The sequence below is a fragment of the Entelurus aequoreus genome, linkage group LG01, assembly GCF_033978785.1.
Source record: "Entelurus aequoreus isolate RoL-2023_Sb linkage group LG01, RoL_Eaeq_v1.1, whole genome shotgun sequence".
NCBI classification, from domain to species: Eukaryota; Metazoa; Chordata; class Actinopteri; order Syngnathiformes; family Syngnathidae; genus Entelurus; species Entelurus aequoreus.
In genome coordinates, this window is record NC_084731.1 from 9,000,597 (window position 1) to 9,023,639 (window position 23,043).

A 23,043-nucleotide genomic window follows, 5' to 3' on the forward strand; every position below is an offset into this window, starting at 1 on the left:
TTTTTTAAACATTTATCTCGTGCGCACGAGAAAGATACATGTCTAAAAAAAAAAATTCTTTTTTTTTTTTTTTTATAAAGTTTTTTTTTTATAAAGTTTTCATGCGCACGAGAAACTTTCTCGTGGGCATGAAAACTTTATAAAAGCTATAAAAAACAATTTTTTTTTTTTTTTTTTAGACATTTATCTCGTGCGCACGAGAAAGACATGTCTAAAAAAAAATACTTTTTTTTTTAGACATGTATCTTTCTCATGCGCACGAGATAAATGTCTATAAAAAAACAACTTTGTTTTTTATAGCTTTATAAAAAGTTTTCATGCGCACGAGAAACTCTCGTGCGCATGAAAACTTTCTAAAGCTATAAAAAACAATTAAAAAAATTTTTTTTTTAGACATTTATCTCGTGCGCACGAGAAAGATACATGTCTAAAAAAAACAATACATTTTTTTTTAGATATGTATCTCTCGTGCGCACGAGATAAATGTCTATAAAAAAAAAAAAGTTTTTGTTTTTTATAGCTTTATAAAAAGTTTATGCCCACGAGAAAGTTTCTCGTGCGCATGAAAACTTTATAAAAGCTATAAAAAACAATTTTTTAATTTTTTTTTTTAGACATTTATCTCGTGCGCACGAGAAAGACATGTCTAAAAAAATACTTTTTTTTTTAGATATGTATCTTTCTCGTGCGCACGAGATGTCTATAAAAAAAATAAAATTTTCTCGTGCGCATGAAAACTTTATAAAGCTATAAAAAACAATTTTTTTTAGACATTTATCTCGTGCGCACGAGAAAGATACATGTCTAAAAAATAAAAAATTTTTTTTTTAGATATGTATCTTTCTCGTGCGCACAAGATAAATGTCTATATATAAAAAAAAAATTGTTTTTTATAGCTTTATAAAAAGTTTTATGCGCACGAGAAAGTTTCTCGTGCACACGATACATGTCTAAAAAAAAAATAAAAAATTATACATTTTTTTAAATTTATTTTTTTATAACTTTATAAAAAGTTTCTCGTGCGCACGAGAAAATAATTTTTCTTCCCCTTATGTCCCTTTAGGGGCTCCGTAGAATTTGGAAAAAATTAAAATTTGCATGTCACTACACATGAAGTACACGTTTGCAGGGGCGCCAAAAAGGGGGGGTAAAGGAGACGGATTCTAGGGGCCCATGATTGAGGGGGGCCTAGAGAGGCCCCTAATGATGATGAAATTATAATACAGGGGGCCCTGTAAAGATTATTTTCATGGGGCCCAAAATCCCTAGCGGCGCCCCTGCACGTTTGTGTACTTATGGACCAAGTACATCATATCAAAAGATTGTTAGTTTTTAATTTTAATTAGGGTCCAATAAGCAAAGAGAAATTTAAAAAAAGCATGTAAACAAACAGCTTGGGCCTTAAGAGGTTAAAATGTGTGCCATAACTGTAAAATAAATTGTACCGTTGTATCTAAAATGGTGTGGTATTTTGTCAATTGTGATAAAATACAAGTGGAAACCTTTTAATAATCTTTAATCCATAAAAAAGTCAATTGGTTTACATCAGATTAAAGAAAGTAGAAACCAATAATCTGTTCACTGGCGAGGCATTCTACCGGGCGGGGGGGCATGTCTTAACGGACTAAACCACGACACGCAAAACCGATTCTCCCAAAAGTCAAAAAAAGGTAAGCAGAGTTTAAATGAGCTGGGCAAAGTTGAACTTAACGAAGTGAAGAGTGTGAGAAAATAGTTTAAAAAAAAAAAAAAGAACTTTGGCAAAAAATTGAAGAAGTGTGTTGGCCTCGGGAACTCTTGTTAACTCCTTTGTGCGGAAAGGAGCGAGCAGAGGCCACAAGATCACACGGAATGTTTGCTGTCCAAATTAGAGGGCACTCCAAGAGCAAGAACTGAAGATGACAGCTGGTTACAAAAGAAAGACTAAACCCTTAAAAAAAAAAGTCAAATGACATGTGCCGGTGGTGTGGGTGGGGGACTATCAGGAGGTAGAGGAATCAGAAGGGCAACAACTCTCTACTGCTTCTGTTTCCAAAGATTTGTAAAAAAAAAAAAATATTGTGGGGGGCTGGGAGGGAGAAGCTCTCTTCTGGCAATCAGTTTTTAGTCTGCTTCCTCTTCGTCAGATTCAGACTCTGCAGGGGAAAAGTTCAACATTTGAGTCCCTTAAAGATTCACATTTAAAGCTACAAACAACTTGCTGTTAGGGGTGTAACGGTACACAAAAATTTCATTTCGGTAAGTACCTCGGTTTAGAGGTCACGGTTCGGTTCATTTTCGGTACAGTAAGAACACAATTTTTGGTTATTTATTTACCAAATTTGTAAACAATGGCTTTTATCCTTTTAACATTGGGAACACTATAATAATTCTGCCCACGTTAATCAACATTAAACTGCCTCAAGTTGTTGCTCAGATTAAATCAAATGACAAAACTTTTCTTCTACATATAAAAAGTGCAACATTAAACAGTTTCAAGTCATCATGCTTAATTTATTACAGCATTTGGGAAGCCTGGAGTTGATTTGTATTATGTAAATGTTATATTTGTATCAACATGTGATAGCAGGGACCCTGCCATTCCAAACTAGGCTGCTGCATTACTAATGATTAATGTAACTAGAGCTGAAAAAAATGGTACAATAGCAATAGGAGAGACTATTCATGCCTGAACACCATGGAGTTCATGTAGGCTTAATGATGCACTTACATTATTATATCAACTATCAGAGAGAAAAACTCTTCATTTGACATGTCCTTTTTTGCTGCTTCAACACAGCTCAATCAACACAGAAAAAGGTAAAGTGAAATAACAGACAGGGCTTTGCTGTCCGTAACACACACACACAGCAAAATGAGCTAACGTTATGCAAAAAGCGAATTAGCCTTCACCTCAAGCCAGGACTGCGAGCGAGCTGAGCTGCCTTTTATATTTCTAGAAGGTCAACAAGCACATAGTGATGTTACTAGTAGTTGACTGGGAGGTGTTTATTATCATTTGGGGAGAGTCCGCAGCCTGATGCTTACCTGCTAAACGCTAAGCACTGACTACATGCGCTCTGAATACGCACTGCTGATTGGCTGTACCGCTCTGTTTGTTACCAATCAGATGGTTGTGTGGGTGGGACAATGCTGGGTGCTGTGTAGAGTCCTGACAGAGACAGAGGCGCTACTTAATATGTTCGTGTGGAAACTCGTTCGGTACACCTCCGAAACGAACCCCCCGTACCGAAACGGTTCAATACAAATACACGTACCGTTACACCCCTACTTGCTGCATTTAAGATCTTTCAATTTCATGATCTCAGTAGTCGTTTGCTTTCTTACCTTCCTCTGCATTCTTCAGCCACTCGACAAACTTTTTCATCTGCTCAAGGAAGACACTCTTCCCCTTGGCAAGGTGGGCTTCCGAATACCACTTCAGTATGGCCTCTTCGCTCAACACATCCGCTGAGGTGGAAAAGTAAGACAAAGAGTTGCAGGCGGCGTTGAAGATGCGACGCCAAGCGCAACGCAGAGGCCGTGTGTACGCTGCAGACCTTTATAGAGGAGCACCACGATCTTCTGAAAGGCCTTCATGAAGTGGATATTGTCATAGCAGTACTCCTGGATCTTCAGCAACAGGCTGAGCTCAGACAGACCCTGGGAGGTGAAGGCTTTCAGCAGCGGGCTGTATTGCTGCCAAAAGAGAACATCACATCACTGGAGATGAACGGACACATGGTCGAAAGAGGCCAGCGGGCGTAGCAAACCTTCAAGTGTTTGATGGCTTGTTCGGTCACCAGCTCTTCCTTCTTGTTCCACTCCACAGAGCTCATCACGCAGGTCCAGATGATGCCAATCATGCCCTGCTCAGAGAGGTTGGCCTTTTTCATCTCCTCCTTGGTGAAGGCAATGATCTGTGGTTGCAGGAGATCGTTGATTAACTTGATTCCAAAGCAGAACCAGGAATTGGAGACTTCATTAAGTATAGTCAGTAACATACTCAGTGGCCTAGTTGTTAGAGCAGGCCTGGGTAATTATTTTACTCGGGGGGCCAGATTTAGATTAAAAAAGTGTGTCTGGGGGCCGGTATATCTATTTTTAGGCACACTAATACAAAACCTCACAATAATGATTGAAAGCTAAAAACTTTATGACAGATTGCCTTAAAAAACAGAATGGAATTAGAATTTTTTTTTTTACTGAATGAGACACCCAAAATGTGCATGAAAATAAATAAATGTGGGATTTACAATATTAACTATGAAGGATAAAACACTGAATATTGACAACATATTTTGCAATCAACCGAAACGCAACCAAAATGCAACAAAACCCACCTACAATCTGAGATATCTCATAGTGACCATAGTAAGTAATTAGATGACCATAGTAAGTAACTAGATTATCATAGTAACTAATTAGATGACCATAGTAACTAATTAGATGACCATAGTAACTACCGTATTTTTCGGACTATAATTCGCAGTTTTTTTCATAGTTTGGCCGGGGGTGCGACTTATACTCAGGAGCGACTTGTGTGAAATTATTAACACATTAGCGTAAAATATCAAATAATATTATTTCTCATTCACGTAAGAGACTAGACGTATAAGATTTCATTGGATTTAGCGATTAGGAGTGACAGATTGTTTGGTAAACGTATAGCATGTTCTATATGTTATAGTTATTTGAATGACTCTTACCATAATATGTTACGTTAACATACCAGGCACGTTCTCAGTTGGTTATTTATGCCTCATATAACGTACACTTATTCAGCCTGTTGTTCACTATTCTTTCTTTACTTGGGATTTAGGGCTATATAAATAAACATTGATTGATTGATTGATATTTTAAATTGCCTTTCAAATGTCTATTCTTGGTGTTGGCTTTTATCAAATAAATTTCCCCCAAAAATGTGACTTATACTCCGAAAAATACGGTAGTATATGATGCAGATTCCAAGCATTGAAAGACTTAGTATAGTTGAAGACTTTCGGTCATTAGAAAACATGACGGCACATCATAATGGCAGCTACAATTTACATCTTAAACATCTAAAACAATTATTTGGGAATGTCCGGCGGGCCAGATTGAAAAGCTTAACGGGCCGCATGTGGCCCCCGGGCCTTAATTTGCCCAGGTCTGGGTTAGAGTGTCCGCCCTGAGATCGGTAGGTTGTGAGTTCAAACCAAAGACTATAAAAATGGGACCCATTACCTCCCTGCTTGGCACTCAGCATCAAGGGTTGGAATTGGGGGTTAAATCACCAAAATAATCCCCGGGCGCGGCCACCGCTGCTGATCACGCTCCCCTCACCTCCCAGGGGGTGATCAAGGGTGATGGGTCAAATGCAGAGAATAATTTCGCCACACCTAGTGTGCGTGTGTGTGTGACAATCATTGGTACTTTAACTTTACTGTACACACCGCGGTCGCATATTTAGTCCCTGAAGGAACACATTTTAACAGTGTAGTACTGACATGTAGAGGTGGCCATCTTTGAGCGCCTCACGATTCCATTAAAAATCAATCGATGCTTCTTTAATTGGATGTATATTGAGGCAGTTTTACATTTTGTTTCACTAAATAAGCGTTTAGCACTTGCGACTTTTGAAAACAGTGCATTTGTAATAAACATTTTAAATTAATTCCCATCGCATTTACTAAACTGATGGAAATGTGTGCAAAGCTGGTAGATAAGTGCCCTAAAATAAAGGAGTTGGTGGAATCTCTCGGTGAGGTGTCTTGTTGCAGTCAGCCAAATTTTAAGAACCGTCTGCATGACTTAATTTACAATAAATACATCCATTATTGAGGTGTACTAATCGATTTTATAATAGTCCATGTCCGAATTGTGATGCATCTAAAAATCGATTATTTCTCCCACTTCTACTGTCATGTATCGATTACTGTCATACACTTGCCGGATCCGCTGCTTCTCCCCTTTTTAACTGTGAATTGCAACCACTTACGATATACCGTATTTTTCGGACTATAAGTCGCAGTTTTTTTCATAGTTTGGCCGGGGGGTGCGACTTATACTCAGGAGCGACTTATGTGTGAAATTATTAACACATTACCGTAAAATATCAAATAATATTATATAGCTCATTCACGTAAGAGACTAGACGTATAAGATTTCATGGGATTTAGCGATTAGGAGTGACAGATTGTTTGGTAAACGTATAGCATGTTCTATATGTTATAGTTATTTGAATGACTCTTACCATAATATGTTACGTTAACCAACTGAGAACGTGCCTGGTATGTTATTTATGACTCATATAACGTACACTTATTCAGCCTGTTCACTATTCTTTATTTATTTTAAATTGCCTTTCAAATGTCTATTCTTGGTGTTGGCTTTTATCAAATACATTTCCCCCAAAAATGCGACTTATACTCCAGTGCGACTTATATGTTTTTTTCCTTCTTTATTATGCATTTTCGGCCGGTGCGACTTATACTCCGAAAAATACGGTAAGTCCCTCCCCTTCTGCTATGTAGTCACAATGGCCGTGATTGAGGGCGGTTAGCATCAATTTCTGCACACATCACTTGGAACATGCGAGTACAACATCCAGATACGGACAATCCACTGCATTAGGGCTTCTTCGACTAAGGACTTTCATCATCAAATCTGATTTGTTGTATTTTGCCAATAGTTGACAACAGTGATGAGTCAAACAATACTGAAGCATCTGATAAATTTGTCCGATATCTCAAATAGTTTGGCTCTAAATAAACATCCTACAAACCATGGAAATCTGACCGGGTTCAGTTTTTACAAAGTCGGACCAACACGCCTGAATTATGCGATTAAAAACCAGATCTCTCGAGTGGGTGTGTGCCACCGTGGAGGATCACGCATGCGCCAGTCTCAAAGCACGGAATATAACCCGGAAACAGATACTGTTTAATAAAAACATAACATTTGTAATGAAGAGAGTGGTTATTTGATTCTCAAATTAAAAACAGAACATTTTGAAGTGAATCAATGGGAGGGGAAAACAGATTTAAGAAGGTAGCTAAGGAAATGCAAAATGGCGGCTTCATTTCGACTCCCGAACCAAATACAAACAAGAGGAAAGAGAATGAAGCAAGTATAATAAAGGCAAATTATACAACTTACACAAACCTCTTCACGCTGCATTTGTGCACTCCAAACTGATTAACAATAACTCTGTATTGCACAAACTGGCAAGATAGTCCAGACCAATAGCAACCTTCATCTGGAACAGGGCAAGAACTATCTTTTCCTTTGGATTTTAAACTCCTATCAATCCACAGGAGCATTATGAATGAACTCTGAGACATTCAGAAGTTTTGTTTCCATGATTCTCCGTCCAAAAATTCTTCCAAAAAACTCTCCTGCCTCGGACCTGCATCCGGTCCGAGACCTTCTTGGTAGTAGCGTCATGTTTGTAGCGCAATATAAGATAATTTATTGATGCTGTGTGCTATTTAACATCAGCATAGCCATTAGAGACGTAATAGTTCTAATATGTGCCAACTTTACAGCAGAGCTAAACTGTTGATTCGTAATGAGCCACAGATGCCTGGTGTGACTCATAGATCAACCAGAAAAGCAATAATTAATCTGGGCTAAAAGGAATTAAGCACCCCCCAGTGTACGGGAGAGGTATGACCAAGAGTTGCATAATAGAGTGTGCATGGACACTGAGACTTCACACATAGGTGTAAAAATACAAAATATTTAAGAAATCAGACAACTTTAGTGCATGGAAACGTAGTGACTGATACAGCTACTGTGTCAATTGACTGAAGTGCCAAAGTGTATCAGGAAGCACTTTCAGCTCACAAGTGACAAAAAAGTATACATTCCAAAGTGTGGCATCATTTTGATAAGGCACCAAAACCATTAAATGTTCATCTTTTCTGTTTACAATTGGGCTCATTGACCAGGCCCTTTATATTCCTTTCTGCGGTTACTGGTTAAAAACATACCCAATAACATATTTTATTTGCAGGTCAAATGTAATGAACTTATCCAGTAGATGGTGAAACCACTATAAGTTTGGTGCACTGTCTATACTGGTAATGAGTCTTCCATTAACAAACTGAGGAAATATTTACCCATCACTAGTCAACTACTTGCATAACATTTTTTGGATGCTAGCAAGATCACAGCTAATGAGAATCACAAAAAATAAACCGATCCGATTTGTGACTTTCCATTTCAAAAAAGGAACATTACTGGAAGAAACAAACATGGCAATTATTGCATATTTTAGTTAGGGACGTTGGTCCGGTCGGCTCCTGTGATTCGACTGAGTGTGATAGTCGAATCAGACTCCTCTGAATCGAAGCGTCAGAAGAGTCGGCTATTCTAAAACACCCCTACACTGCATTTTCACGTAATTCTGTCAACGTACTAATGCACTTAAAATGCTAAGGACAAGTATGAAAGTGTGCCAATTGAGTCGGGTTGTGAACGATAAACCGATGCGACCGAGTATTCGATTCAACAAGTGAGCGATTAGATTGCATCGGTAGCAGACTCCTCAATCAATGCGAATAATCCATGAATTCCTAGCTGAATCGGTTATAGAGTCATGGATCGGTTATCGCGAGACTTTGCATGGGTTGGCTAGATTACAATATGCGTCAGCGTCTCTAAAAGAAGCTACTCGTCAAACGCGGTAGCCGCCTAGCTGGTATTAGCACGAGTGATAAACAAGAGACAACACGGAAAATGAATGTGGAGGAGAACGAAAGCGTCAGTCTGACCGAAGGTGATAATGGAATGAGAAAGATTTTCAACGCATCGGGGAGACAGAAATCCAAAGTGTGGAAAGTTTTTGGGTTTTATTAGAAGGAAGGGAAGCTCGACAGAAGCCATGCTATTTGTAAATTGTGTCGAGCATCGTTGACGTACACTGGCAGCACTACAAATCTCGACCAGCATGCAAAGAGGAAACACGGCCAAGAGTACGGTGGGTTAAAACCCCGTGCCAACGAGCAGGAGTGTGCAGCAAGCAGTAGCACACAGCCAGGGAGCACCATTCCTAACTTATTCGGGCAACTTGGTCACAATTCAGCACGCGCTAAGGAAATCACAGCGTCAATTACGCGTTTTATTGCCAAGGGATTATTATGTCCTTACAACATTGTTGAGTGGGAAGGATTTCAGGATTTGATTCATACGTTAGAGCCCAGGTATAAGATACCGTCCCGAAATCAAATGACCAACACGTGCATGCCAGCGTTACCTACCTCTAGTGTTCAAAACACTATATGCTCAGGTTGAAATATTGAATCTTTGTTACCTACCTCTAGTGTTCAAAACTATGCTCAGGCTGAAATATTGCACTTTGTTGTTGCCGATGACACCCAAATCTATGTAGCGCTATCACCAAATCACTATCGCCCCATAGATCTTCTGTGCCAGTGCATTGAGCAAGTCAAACACTGGATGTGCCAAAATTTCCTACAACTAAATGAAGATAAAACTGAGATACCGTATTTTCCGCACCATAAGCCGCACCTAAAAACCACAAATTTTCTCAAAAGCTGACAGTGCGGCTAATAACCTTATATATGGATTAATATTAATATTTATTTTCTTAAAGTTTAGGTCTCGCAACTACGGTAAACAGCCGCCATCTTTTTTCCCCGTAGAAGAGGAAGCGCTTCTTATTCTACGGTAAGCAACCGCCCCCATAGAAGAGGAAGCGCTTCTTCTTCTACTGTAAGCAACCGCCAAGGTGAGCACCCGCCCCCGTAGAAGAATCATTTCATTTGTGTGTTTCTGTAAAGACCACAAAATGGCTCCTACTAAGAGACACGCGTACAAGGTTCCACTGACTTTTGATATTCCTGTGAACCGCACTGTGGATACAACGGGAGCCCGTACGGTGAATATTCGCACCACAGGGAATGAGAAGTCGTCCTACTGTGGTTCTAGCTTGCCATGCTAACGGCCAGAAACTTCCACCCATGGTGATATTCAAAAGGAAGACCTTGCCAAAAGAGAACTTTCCAGCCGGCGTCATCATAAAAGCTAACTCGAAGGGATGGATGGATGAAAAAAGGTGACTTTTTTCACGCAGCGCCGTTCCTGTTGATCTACGACTGCATGCGCGTCCACATCACAGATGGTGTCAAAAAACAAGTGAAGCACACCGAAGAAGAAGAATTCGAGGGATTTGTGGATGAGTAATAACTTCAGAAAGTGAGCTTTAAATGTTTGTGTGTCGTGTGACATTAACGTTCGAGCAACGTTGAGTTATTGATGTTGCTATTGCTCTGCACTATTTTGAGTGTTACTATTTTTGTGATTGCACATTTGCACATTACATTTTGGGAGTGAACAGAGTTGTTAGAACGCTGGTTTGTAATATATTATTAAAGTTTGACTGACCTATCCGACTGTTTTTTTGACATTCCCTTTAGCGCAGCGTAGGTGCGGCTAATAGGTAAACAAAGTTTTGAAATATGCCATTCATTGAATGTGCGGCTTATAACACGGGGCGGCTTATGGTGCGGAAAATACGGTAATTGTTTTTGGTGCTAAAAAAGAAAGGTTTAAAGTCGTCCAACACCTTCAATCACTGTCCCTGAAAACCTCAAATAAAGCCAGAAATCTTGGGGTTATTTTAGATTCTGATTTACATTTCGACAGTCACATCAAATCAGTAACAAAATCGGCCTACTATCACCTCAAAAATGTAACAAGACTTAGAGGGCTCATGTCAGTTCAAGACTTTGAAAAACTTGTACATGCCTTTATTACCAGTAGGCTAGACTATTGTAATGGTCTCCTTGCAGGTCTTCCCAAAAAAACTGTCAGGCAGCTACAGCTTGTTCAGAACGCTGCTGCTAGAGTTCTAACAAAGACCAAAAAATGTGAGCACATTACACCAATTCTTAAATCCTTACATTGGCTCCCTGTACATCCGAGAATTGATTTCAAAATCCTCCTGCTCACATATAAATCACTACAAGGTCTAGGGCCCAAGTATATTACTGATATGCTCCCACTATATAAGCCCTCCAGATCACTAAGATCTTCTGAGACCAATCTGTTAGCGGCCCCAAGAGTAAACTCAAATCAAGGGAGAGCATCATTCAGTCACTATGCAACAAATAGCTGGAATAAACTTCCTGAAGATGTCAGCCTCTCCCAAACTCTGACTACTTTTAAAACTAGACTGAAGACTTTTATGTTCACCTTAGCTTTCAGCTAAATCTTTTAATCTTTTAACTTTGGCACTGTTTTTATTTTTATTGTGTGCATTTTAATTTTGCTTTTATTTTCTTTTATTTCACTTTGTTGTCTGTGAAGCACTTTGAGTCTGCCTTGTGTATGATAAGCACTATACAAATAAAGTTGCCTTGCCTTGCCTTGCCTTACTATTCTGTGCTACTTTTACCTCTGGAGTTCCCATCCTACAATTCAGCCAGACTTTTTTTGGTCTATGTCTAAAAATAAATACATGGACATGTGATTTTGTTGTTCTGTTTTTTTTGCCAGTGCCATAAAGCCACAATGCTTGGGGATTTGGAGTCTTGAATATTAACCGTCAAATCAAATCGTATCATTCGGAATCAAATCCAATCGAATCAGTCTGTAATAAAAGGATATCGCTTTTGAATTGAATCGTAACCTGTGTATCTAGATGCATATCAAATCGTTTATCAGAGAGAGATGTGCAACCCCACAATTGAGACAGCTTTTTTCTCCAATATCCATTGCCTCACCTCCTTGAGCGGGTCTCCGCGGGACATCTGCTCTTGGAGCTCCTTCTGCAGCTCTTTGCGGGCGCCAATGGACTGCTGGTTGCGAGCAAAGTCGGACAGCTCCTTCAGCCCAGCGTCAGTGAAGTACTTAGAAAAATGCTCGCAGCTCCGCTTGTTGGCAGGAAAGAGTTCCTGCCAAGTACAGCATCGTCAGCAAAAGCAGAAAGAAAACTACGCCTCACTAACGCTTTTCATACCATCAGCCGGTTGTCCATGCCCACTTTGCGGAGACTTCCAGCTACTGAGTTGATGTCTTTCTCATTGATCCAAGACTTGAACAGCTTGACAGCAAAAGCTGAAGACACTCCTGGGCGAGAGACATGGTTTAAGTGTGATTTCAAACAGTCTGATCAAAAACAGCTCATTAACCCTCACCCTCTTTGACAAGATTCTCATTGAAGAGGCTGCTGAGGATGGAGGCCGATATGTTCCCGTTGGCTAACAGAATACCGGTAAGCATGGCCAGCTTGTTGCGCTCAGACTCAGTGAACCCTTTTAGGAACAGCAGCAACTATACATAAAGAATAAAAATGACAGTCGCACTGATTGTAAAAAAACAACTCTGGTTGTGGTACCTCACTCAACGCAAAATAGAGAACACATTCGTCACATAGTCACTGCACCTACAGGAAGCAAAAATTGAAAACGAGTTTGTCCCTCACATTTTAACAGATTTAATTAAATCAGAAAGTTCTGTTTACTCATCTAAAAGTAGGGATGATGTTTGATAAGAAATTATCGAGTTTGAGCCTATTATCGAATCCTCTTATCGAACCGATTCCTTATCGATTCTCTTATGGAGTCCAGATAGGTTGTTGTATATGGAAAAAAACACAATATTTGGTTTAACAAAAGCTCACTTTTATTATAGAAGAAAACGATTTAATCTAATAAATAAATAAATATTGACTGTTACCCCCCTAAAAAAATTAAATCAAATAAATAAATATTGACTGTTGTTACCCAAAGTACCGTAATTTCCGGACTATAAGCTGCACCTGACTATAAGCCGCACCAGCTAAATTTAGGGGAAAATACAGATTGCTCCATATATAAGCCGCACCCGACTATAAGCCGCAGGGTTGTGATGTGTAATTACCGTAGTATATAGGGGTTCCTGCTACCACGGAGGGGATTGTCGGGACAGAGATGACTGTTTGGGAACGCAAAGCGTCCCATTTATTAACTATAAATCTTTCAATCATTCAATCAAACTTTCACATCTTTGACATGGCGAACAGCATTCGTGCAGAGTACAAATAATACAACGGTGCAAAGTAATACAAAGTGCTCGCCTGTACGTTATCAAAATAACCAGCCTACCGGTATATGAAAAGTCAGTCTTTAATCATTGTGTCATCGTCTTCCTCCTGCGTACTAAAACCACCGAAATCCTCTTCGTCGGTGTCGGAGAAGAACAGGCCGTAAATAAGCCGCACCCTTGTATAAGCCGCAGGGACCAGAACGAGGGGGAAAAGTAGCGGCCTATAGTCCGGAAATTACGGTATATTAAGTGGGATTTTTCAGAAAAACAAATATATACAGTAACACAAAAACAACCTGTCTACACTACCCAGCATGCAACGGGAGTGACGAGCATGCGCGGTAGCCCCGAAAAGTGTTGTTGCATGTCGTCACCCGGCAGCTAAGACTGAGGTTATGAGCACGCTGTGAAAGTAAACGTCAAGAACCCAGCCAACACGCCTCGTCTGCATTATTTATAATTAGACTGACAACACATATACAGTGTGATTGTTTTGTTTACAAGGAAAGAAAAACAAAAGTTAAAAAAGGGAGATGTGTTGTATATATATGTATGTGCTGCGGTTGCTTTAAGAACGCTGCGACAGCTGCCGTAAAGGAGGTGCGTTGCTAGCCTGGTTGCTATGTTTCCGGTTGGTCGTAAAAGTGTTCGTCACGTGTTTGTACCCTGCTCAAATCTCTCAGTAAAGTTACCGTAATTTCCGGACTATAAGCCGCTACTTTTACCCCTCGTTCTGGTCCCTGCTGCTTATACAAGGGTGCGGCTTATTTACGGCCTGTTCTTCTCCGACACCGACGAAGAGGATTTCGGTGGTTTTAGTACGCAAGAGGAAGACGATGACACAATGATTAAAGACTGACTTTTCATATACCGGTAGGCTGGTTATTTTGATAACGTACAGGCGAGCACTTTGTATTACTTTGCACCGTTGTATTATTTGTACTCTGCACGAATGCTGTTCGCCATGTCAAAGATGTGAAAGTTTGATTGAATGATTGAAAGATTTATTGTTAATAAATGGGACGCTTTGCGTTCCCAAACAGTCATCTCTGTCCCGACAATCCCCTCCGTGGTAGCAGGAACCCCTATATACTACGCTAATTACACATCAAAACCCTGCGGCTTATAGTCGGGTGCGGCTTATATATGGAGCAATCTGTATTTTCCCCTAAATTTAGCTGGTGCGGCTTATAGTCAGGTGCGGCTTATAGTCCGGAAATTACGGTATTCATTGGATTATACCTTTTGTTTTGAACTTTATTACACCTTGGAGCGCTTTTTCCCGTCCATTTTTTCCCTGCTTTCCCTATCTGCGCCTACTGACTGAGCTACGTGACGCCATTTTTTTGTGATGTCACACGGAGCATTTCTGGTCGGGACGGGATTCGTATAAAGAACCAACTCTTTTTCTTTACTATAGTGGTCTCGATAGCGGGTACCGGTTCTCAAAAAGGGATTCGAGTCCGAGGACTCGGTTCTTTTCTTATCGAACAACCGGGAAAACCGGTTTCGAGTATCATCCCTATCTAAAAGACACTTAAAAAATGCATGAATGGAAGAAAACGTAATACTTAATTATCGCCCATTATCATTATGTCTGGCAAAAGTCACAAGAGTATGTGCAAGCAAATGCTAGTTCCGGTTATGTTGAAATGTAGATGTCAGTCACCCAGTCCAAAGGGCGCTCACCTTCTTGATCTCCTCTTCAAATCCCTTCTCCAGGTACTTGTAACGCCTGATCAGCTTGTTAAAAACCTGACGAGACATTCAGAGATCATTTCCAGTAAGGGACGATGGACAGGAGTTAATGTTTACAAGTTATTGGCCGCACTTCCAGTCTACCTGAGCATAAGCTTGCATTGTCTCCAGGTCTTCTTGTGCCGTAAAGAGGCAAAACTCTGTGCGGGTCATGTCATCTGAGAGAGTCCCACCTGGGGCTGCATCCAGAAAAAGCCAAGTATTGGAAATTAAGATCCGCCGATTAGTTCAACAGTGTCAAGAAAAAACCAAACACAATTTACCCAACATTCCACCGGCCACCAGGATGTCAAAGAGTGTCTCTGCATAGCGGCGGTAGTCAAGCTTGGCGCCAGAGGCATCAAGGAACTTCGCAACAGCCTCCAAGTCACTGCCAGTTTGATTCAAGCCTTGTACGATACTTTCTTGAAACTGAGTAGGGTCAAACCTCTCCTTTTCATCTGTTGGAAACGTGTGCGTTTGTTAGGACATTAGAGCGACAAAAAATACAATCAACCAAAGTAAATCTAGCACCAACCTCTTTTTCTAGTTTTGAAACGCTGGCCTGTTAGCGTTGGCTTTTGCTGCTTCTGATTATTCATAAAAGACACCTAGAAGAAGATTTAATGGTTTAAGAAGGATGAGTACACATGACCTGGAAACAAATCAGCTTAACTGGGAACAAACTAACCTCAATAAAAAATAGCTAACAAAGACAACGCAAATCAAGCGGCTACAAGTGTGTTGTTGATTACACTCTGCTGGCTGAGTAACAACAATATGAACGTTGCGCGGAAAATTTCTCTGCCAGTTTCTGCATCCCACTGGGATTCTTCTGTTGTGTTTCTGCACCTGCGGTTCCCACACAAGGTTGCAACATTGTTTGTCAACACCGTCTGCTCTCATTTTCTCGCACATTTGACCCTCTGATGTTCTGTCTACCGTATTTTTCGGAGTATAAGCCGCACCGGCCGAAAATGCATAATTAAGAAGGAAAAAAACATAAGTCGCACTGGAGTATAAGTCGCAATTTTTGGGGAAATGTATTTGATAAAAGCCAACACCAAGAATAGACATTTGAAAGGCAATTTAAAATAAATAAAGAATAGTGAACAACAGGCTGAATAAGTGCACGTTATATGAGGCATAAATAACCAACTGAGAATGTGCCTGGTATGTTAACGTAACATATTATGGTAAGAGTCATTCAATTAACTATAACATATAGAACATGCTATACGTTTACCAAACAATCTGTCACTCCTAATCGCTAAATCCCATGAAATCTTATACGTCTAGTCTCTTACGTGAATGAGCTAAATAATATTATTTGATATTTTACGGTAATGTGTTAATTTCACACATAAGTCGCTCCTGAGTATAAGTCGCATCCCCGGCCAAACTATGAAAAAAACTGCGACTTATAGTCCGAAAAATACGGTACGTACACTCTGTCCTCCTCCTGTCTAGGCCTGCTGTGTGTGTGTGGATGCGTGTGGTACACAGAACATCAATTTCCACACTTCTATTAGCCCCGGGTCCAGTAGACCCGGACATCTTATATGTAATAGAAATGTGTAGGGGGTGTATGGTGTGTGTTCATTAAATATGTATTCTGATATATGTTCTTCACAGAAAATGAGCCAAAGTCAGTGAGTCTCAGTTTGAAAAATTAATTAATTGTATCACTTTTCTTTTAATAAAAAAACGAAAACGGGTCCTACAGACCCAAACACCACACAAGGGCTAGTAACAACTTTATGAAATACTTTTTGGACCCATTTATCATATCATAATATCATTATGATAACGTTTTACTCCATTCTTTTTCCTGTTACTCTAACGTGCAAGCTAAATCAACAATGATTATAGCTGCACAAATGAATAAGTAAAAAAAGAAAAGAATAAAACCTCCTAAAGCAGTGTTTTCAACCTTTTTTGAGCCAAGGCACATTTTTTGCGTTGAAAAAAAATGCGGAGGCACACCACCAGCAGAAATCATTAAAAAACGAAACTCAGTTGACAGTAAAAAGTCGTTGTCACAATTGTTGGATATGACTTTAAATTATAACCAAGCATGCATCAATATAGCTCTTGTCTCAAAGTAGGTGTACTGTCACATCACGCCTTGACTTATTTGGAGTTTTTTGCTGTATTCCTGTGTGTAGTGTTTAACTTCTTGTCAAGTGCTCCTATTTTGGTATTTTCCTGTAGCAGTTTCATGTCTTCCTTTCAGCGATATTTCCCGCATCTACTTTGTTTTAGCAATCAAGAATATTTCAGTTGTTTTTATCCTTCTTTGTGGGGACATTGTTGACTGTCATGTCATGTTCGGATGTAATTTGTGGACGCCATCTCTGCTCCGCAGTAAGTCTTTGCTGTCCTCCAGCATTCTGTTTTTATTTACTTTGTAGCCGGTTCAGTTTTAGTTTCGTTCTGCACAGCCTTCCCTAAGCTTCAATGCCTTTTCTTAGGGGCACTCACCCTTTGTTTATTTTTGGTTGAAGCATTAGACACAATTTTACCTGCACTCTGCCTCCCGCTGTTTCCGACATCTACAAAGCAATTAGCTACCGGCTGCCACCTACTGATATGGAAGAGTATTACACGGTTACTCTGCCGAGCTCTAGACCAGTGTTTTTCAACCTTTTTTGAGCCAAGGCACATTTTTTTGCGTTGAAAAAAATGCGGAGGCACACCACCAGCAGAAATCATTAAAAAACGGAATTCAGTTGACAGTAAAAAGTCGTCGCAATTGTTGGATATGACTTTAAACCATAACCAAGCATGCATCAATATAGCTCTTGTCTCAAAGTAGGTGTACTGTCACCACCTGTCACATCACACCCTGACTTATTTGGAGTGTTTTGCTGTTTTCCTGTATTTTAGTTCTTGTCTTGCGCTCCTATTATGGTGGCTTTTTCTCATTTTTTGGTATTTTCATGTCTTCCTTTCAGCGATATTTCCTGCATCTACTTTGTTTTAGCAATCAAGAATCTTTCAGTTGTTTTTATCCTTCTTCGTGGGGACATTGTTGATTGTCACGTCATGTTCGGATGTACATTGTGGACACCGTCTTTGCTGTCGTCCAGCATTCTGTTTTTATTTACTTTGTAGCCAGTTCAGTTTTAGTTTCGTTCTGCATAGCCTTCCCTAAGCTTCAATGCCTTTTCTTAGGGGCACTCACCTTTTGTTTATTTTCGGTTTAAGCATTAGGCACCTTTTTACCGGTTTCCGACATCTACAAAGCAATTAGCTACCGGCTGACACCTACTGATATGGAAGAGTATTACACGGTTACTCTGCCGAGCTCTAGACAGCACCGACACTCAACAACAACACATAATTCGCAGACTATAATTACTGGTTTGCAAAAAATATTTTTAACCCAAATTGGTGAAATTAGACAATTTTCCCACGGCACACCAGACTATCTCACGGCACACTAGTGTGCCGCAGCACAGTGGTTGAAAAACACTGCTCTAATGTGCAAGCTAAATCAACAATGATTAGAGCTGCACATATGAATTTAAGTAAAAAGAAGAATAAAACCTCCTAAAGTATATATTCCTCACCTGGTGTTTAGATTACCGCACGTCACAGATTCCAGGCTTAGCATTAGCTCCCCGAGGCCCTCACCATGCGCTGGGCTAGCACGGGTTAGCCGGGCCCTCCCAACAAACTTGCTTAATATTCGATATAGAACGACTCGTTAATGAGTGTAACGCGGCGGGGAAAGAGGGGGATTTTTCGGTGGAAAACACCGGCGACGTGTCATCTAATAACAGCCCACCGGGGACGTCCAGAAGTTGGGCTAATTTAGCCCTCGCACGTCGCCCATGACGGCGAACAGTAATAACGATCTATTGACGCCACCCGGCCACATGTTTGAATCGTCTTTAATGGGGTGATGAGGTAGGACACACACAAGGTCATCAGAGTAGGCGAATACTCACCGATATGAATGCAGATAAAAAACGGTTATGAACCAGAGGAATCGAACGCAGTGTCGCGAGTGTGTGCGGCCCAAACAAAAAGACCTTCCCGTCAGTACTTGCGCAGGCTCCGCCCTCTGCGCGCGCTCCTTATAAGGGTATTACTTCCGTTTGACTAAAGAACAATACTGTGTCACGCCTGATTTCTTCCCCCTACAAAAACCTCCTCCCCCTCCCCCATTTACTTCCGTGGTCATGTTTCCTCTTACGTCATTGACAGCGATCGATAGCACTTCGGCTTTGACTGCCCGTCGCTGGAAGGATACTTCGTCTTTGACAGCTGCTGGAATGTGAAGAAATCGATTATTGTTTGTTTTTTTTGTACAGGCGCGGAACAGGACAGTCGCGTGCCGGTCAAGGACCCCCGGCAACTTTGTGATTTTATTGGACGCATCCCCGGAAGTAAATGGGGGGGGGGGGGGAAGTGTCACACCAAATTTCTTCCCTCCACAAAAACATTCCCTCCCCCATTTACTTCCGGGGCTGCGTCCAATAAAATCACAAAGTTGCCGGGGGTCCTTAATATGCACGCGACTGTCCTGTTTCGCGCCTGTACAAAAAAAAACAGTGGTTAAGAGGGGAGGAGTATATTTACAGCTGTATATATATATATATATATATATATATATATATATATATATATATATATATATATATATATCCTGAAAATATGCAAACAAAACTGTGTTTAGATAATTGATACTTCAAACTTGCATAAATAAATCTTAAGGAATATAACATAACTTGGCTTCTGAGAGCTTCAAAATGTAATGAATAAAATGCTAAAGTTTTTGATAAACAAGCAATTATTTTCATAATTAAATATGGTCATTTTAAATGAATTATTATGATCATTTAAAATTAATTATTTCAAATATGTTTATTTTAATGTATAACTCTATGGAGTCAGAAAAAATACAAAAAAAATACAATTAATTTTGATGTTTTTAGCAAAATATAGTAAAAATGTATTTTTTTTTTTTTTTTAAATTAATAAATATATTTATTTTTAGGTAAGATGAACATAATAATACAATTTATCTCTAGTCTGGATGATTTAGTTCTTGTCACCCTGTTGTCCTCCCGTCTCTTCACAGAGGACGGCTCCATGCGCTGGGCCAACGCCTGGAGATGCCCTACGTCAACAACACGTCGGTGCGCAGCTCGTACATCGCCGCCCTCTACTTCGCCTGACCAGCGTCGGCTTTGGCAACGTGTGCGCCAACACGGACGCCGAGAAGATCTTCTCCATCTGCGCCATGCTCATCGGCGGTATGCCGGACGCCTCGTATGGAATAACGTGATTGGGCAGGCACGCTGTTTATATCGTGGGAAAGCGAACGTGAAAACAGGCTGTCCTCACTCAGGTCCGGCTGAAAATCGGGAGATTTTCGGGAGAATATTTGTCCCGGGAGGTTTTCGGGGGAGGCGCTGAATTTCGGGAGTCTAACCGGAAAATTCGGGAGGGTTGGCAAGTATGGGGGGGAACGGTATATCTATTTTTAGGAAAACTAATACAAAACATCACACTAAAGTCTGATTTAATGCTAAAAATTTTATGACAGACCGCCTTAAAAACGGAATGGAATTTTTTTTTCTATGGACGATAAAACACTGAATATTGAGAACATATGAACGTCACACCCCCTCTCAATCGACATATTTTACAATCAAGCCAAATGCAACAAACACAGCGAAATATGAACGTGAAGGGTAAAAAACCAAAAAACATCTACAATCTGATATATTTGATATATCACTAAGCTTTAGAACTTTCTTGTAAAAATGCCCTTCCGCGTCTGTCCCTGACACCCACATTTCAGGTTCTGGAAACTCTCTGTGGAAACGCTCCCCACCCACACTGCTTGGTGCCTCATCTGACCTGCTGTGACGTAGAGCTTAACGGGCCGCATGTGGCCCCCCGGGCCTTAATTTGGCCAGGTCTGCTTTAAAGCATAACCAAGCGTGCATCAATATAGCTCTTGTCTCAAAGTTGGTGTACTGTCACCACCTGTCACATGACGCCCTGACTTATTTGGAGTTTTTTTTCTGTTTTCCTGTGGCTTTTTCTCTTTTTTTGGTATTTTCCTGTAGCAGTTTCATGTCTCCCTTTGAGCGATATTCCCCGCATCTACTTTGTTTTAGCAATCAAGAATATTTCAGTTGTTTTTAATCCTTCTTTGTGGGAACATTGTTGATTGTCATGTCATGTTCGGATGTACACAGTAAGTCTTTGCTGTCGTCCAGCATTCTGTTTTTGTGCACTTTGTAGCCAGTTCAGTTTTAAGTTCGTTCTGCATAGCCTTCCCTAAGCTTCAATGCCTTTTCTTAGGGGCACTCAACTTTGTTTATTTTTGGTTTAAGCATTAGAGACAATTTTACCTGCACACTGCCTCCCGCTGTTTCCGACATCTACAAAGCAATTAGCTACCTGCTGCCCCTTATTGATATGGAAGAGTATTACACGGTTACTCTGCCAAGCTCTAGACCAGTGTTTTCAACCTTTTTTGAGCCAAGGCACATTTTTTGCGTTGAAAAAAATGCGGAGGCACACCACCAGCAGAAATCATTAAAAAACGAAACTCAGTTGACAGTAAAAAGTCGTCGTCGCAATTGTTGGGTATGACTTTAAAGCATAACCAAGCATGCATCAATATAGCTCTTGTCTCAAAGTAGGTGCACTGTCACCACCTGTCACATCACGCCGTGACTTATTTTGTGTTTTTTGCTGTTTTCCTGTGTGTAGTGTTTTAGTTCTTGTCTTGCGCTCCTATTTTGGTGGCTTTTTGTCTTTTTTTTGGTATTTTCCTGTAGCAGTTTCATGTCTTCCTTTGAGCGATATTCCCCGCATCTACTTTGTTTTAGCAATCAAGAATATTTCAGTTGTTTTTAATCCTTCTTTGTGGGGACATTGTTGATTGTCATGTCATGTTCGGATGTACACAGTAAGTCTTTGCTGTCGTCCAGCATTCTGTTTTTGTTTACTTTGTAGCCAGATCAGTTTTAGTTTCGTTCTGCATAGCCTTCCCTAAGCTTCAATGCCTTTTCTTAGGGGCCCTCACCTTTTGTTTATTTTTGGTTTAAGCATTAGACACCTTTTTACCTGCACTTTGCCTCCCGCTGTTTCCGACATCTACAAAGCAATTAGCTACCGGCTGCCACCTACTGATATGGAAGAGTATTATACGGTTACTCTGCCGAGCTCTAGACCAGTGTTTTCAACCTTTTTTGAGCCAAGGCACATTTTTTGCGTTGAAAAAAATGCGGAGGCACACCACCAGCAGAAATCATTAAAAAACGAAACTCAGTTTACAGTAAAAAGTCGTCGTCGCAATTGTTGGATATGACTTTAAATTATAACCAAGCGTGCATCAATATAGCTCTTGTTTGTGGAATTTATCAATGTGTCCAATTCAAAGACAGCACAAGTCTGTCATAAGGTAAGTATTGTTGTTCTCAGTAATTTCACTTGAACAAGCCTTTTTTCTAACATTCCACACAACAAAATAATAAAACTACCGGTATGTATTACGATTTGTGTTGATATTGTATCAGATTAATATCAGTATCGGTCTAATACCTAAAGGCCCCAATATCGGTGTGGTATCAGAAATAAAAGAGTTGTATCGGGACACCCTTTAGTGTCATATTACCTTCTAAAGCCTCACTGCTGCTCCCCACATGGAACCGCAACACATGTTTTGTATTTTTTATGAAAAGATGAATGTTAACCCATTCAGTACTGATTCTGTATTAAGAGTAGAGTTTCAAGGGGTCACATTTCTCAAAAGCAAGCAGAATCATTGTTACTGTAAATCACCAGAGAGTTAAAGGCCTACTGAAATGAATTTTTTTTATTTAAACGGGGATAGCCGATCCATTCTATGTGTCATACTTGATCATTTCGCGATATTGCCATATTTTTGCTGAAAGGATTTAGTATAGAACAACGACGATAAAGTTCGCAACTTTTGGTCTCTGATAAAAAAAAAAGCCTTGCCTGTACCGGAAGTAGCGTGACGTGGTCAGTTGTTCACCTCCTCATATTTTCCTATTGTTTTCAATGCAGCTAGAGCGATTCGGACCGAGAAAGCGACGATTACCCCATTAATTTGAGCGAGGATGAAAGATTTGTGGATGAGGAACGTTAGAGTGACGGACTAGAATGCAGTGCAAGACATATCTTTTTTCGCTCTGACCGTAACTTAGGTACAAGCTGGCTCATTGGATTCCACACTCTCTCCTTTTTCTATTGTGGATCACGGATTTGTATTTTAAACCACCTCGGATACTATAT

At 40.2% G+C, this 23,043-nt stretch overlaps 1 protein-coding gene across 2 annotated transcripts; it reads right to left on the reverse strand.

Moving 5' to 3' along the window:
• Positions 1–1,499: 1,499 nt before the first annotated feature.
• Positions 1,500–18,838, reverse strand: bzw1a (basic leucine zipper and W2 domains 1a). 2 transcript variants are annotated; one of them, XM_062043682.1, is made up of 12 exons: positions 18,708–18,838; positions 15,290–15,362; positions 15,036–15,212; positions 14,857–14,951; positions 14,704–14,769; positions 12,126–12,261; positions 11,948–12,057; positions 11,712–11,882; positions 3,753–3,899; positions 3,540–3,678; positions 3,328–3,450; positions 1,500–2,135 (listed from the first exon to the last, which is right to left on the reverse strand). In XM_062043682.1, the coding sequence occupies exons 2-12, from the start codon at positions 15,351–15,353 to the stop codon at positions 2,104–2,106; spliced, it is 1,260 nt and encodes a 419-aa protein (XP_061899666.1). In that variant the 5' UTR covers positions 15,354–15,362; positions 18,708–18,838; the 3' UTR covers positions 1,500–2,103. The 2 variants fall into 2 exon arrangements, with proteins under 2 accessions (XP_061899666.1, XP_061899671.1); XM_062043687.1 differs by lacking the exons at positions 15,290–15,362; positions 18,708–18,838 and having other exon boundaries at positions 14,946–14,951; positions 15,036–15,113.
• Between the last annotated feature and the right edge of the window lie 4,205 nt (positions 18,839–23,043).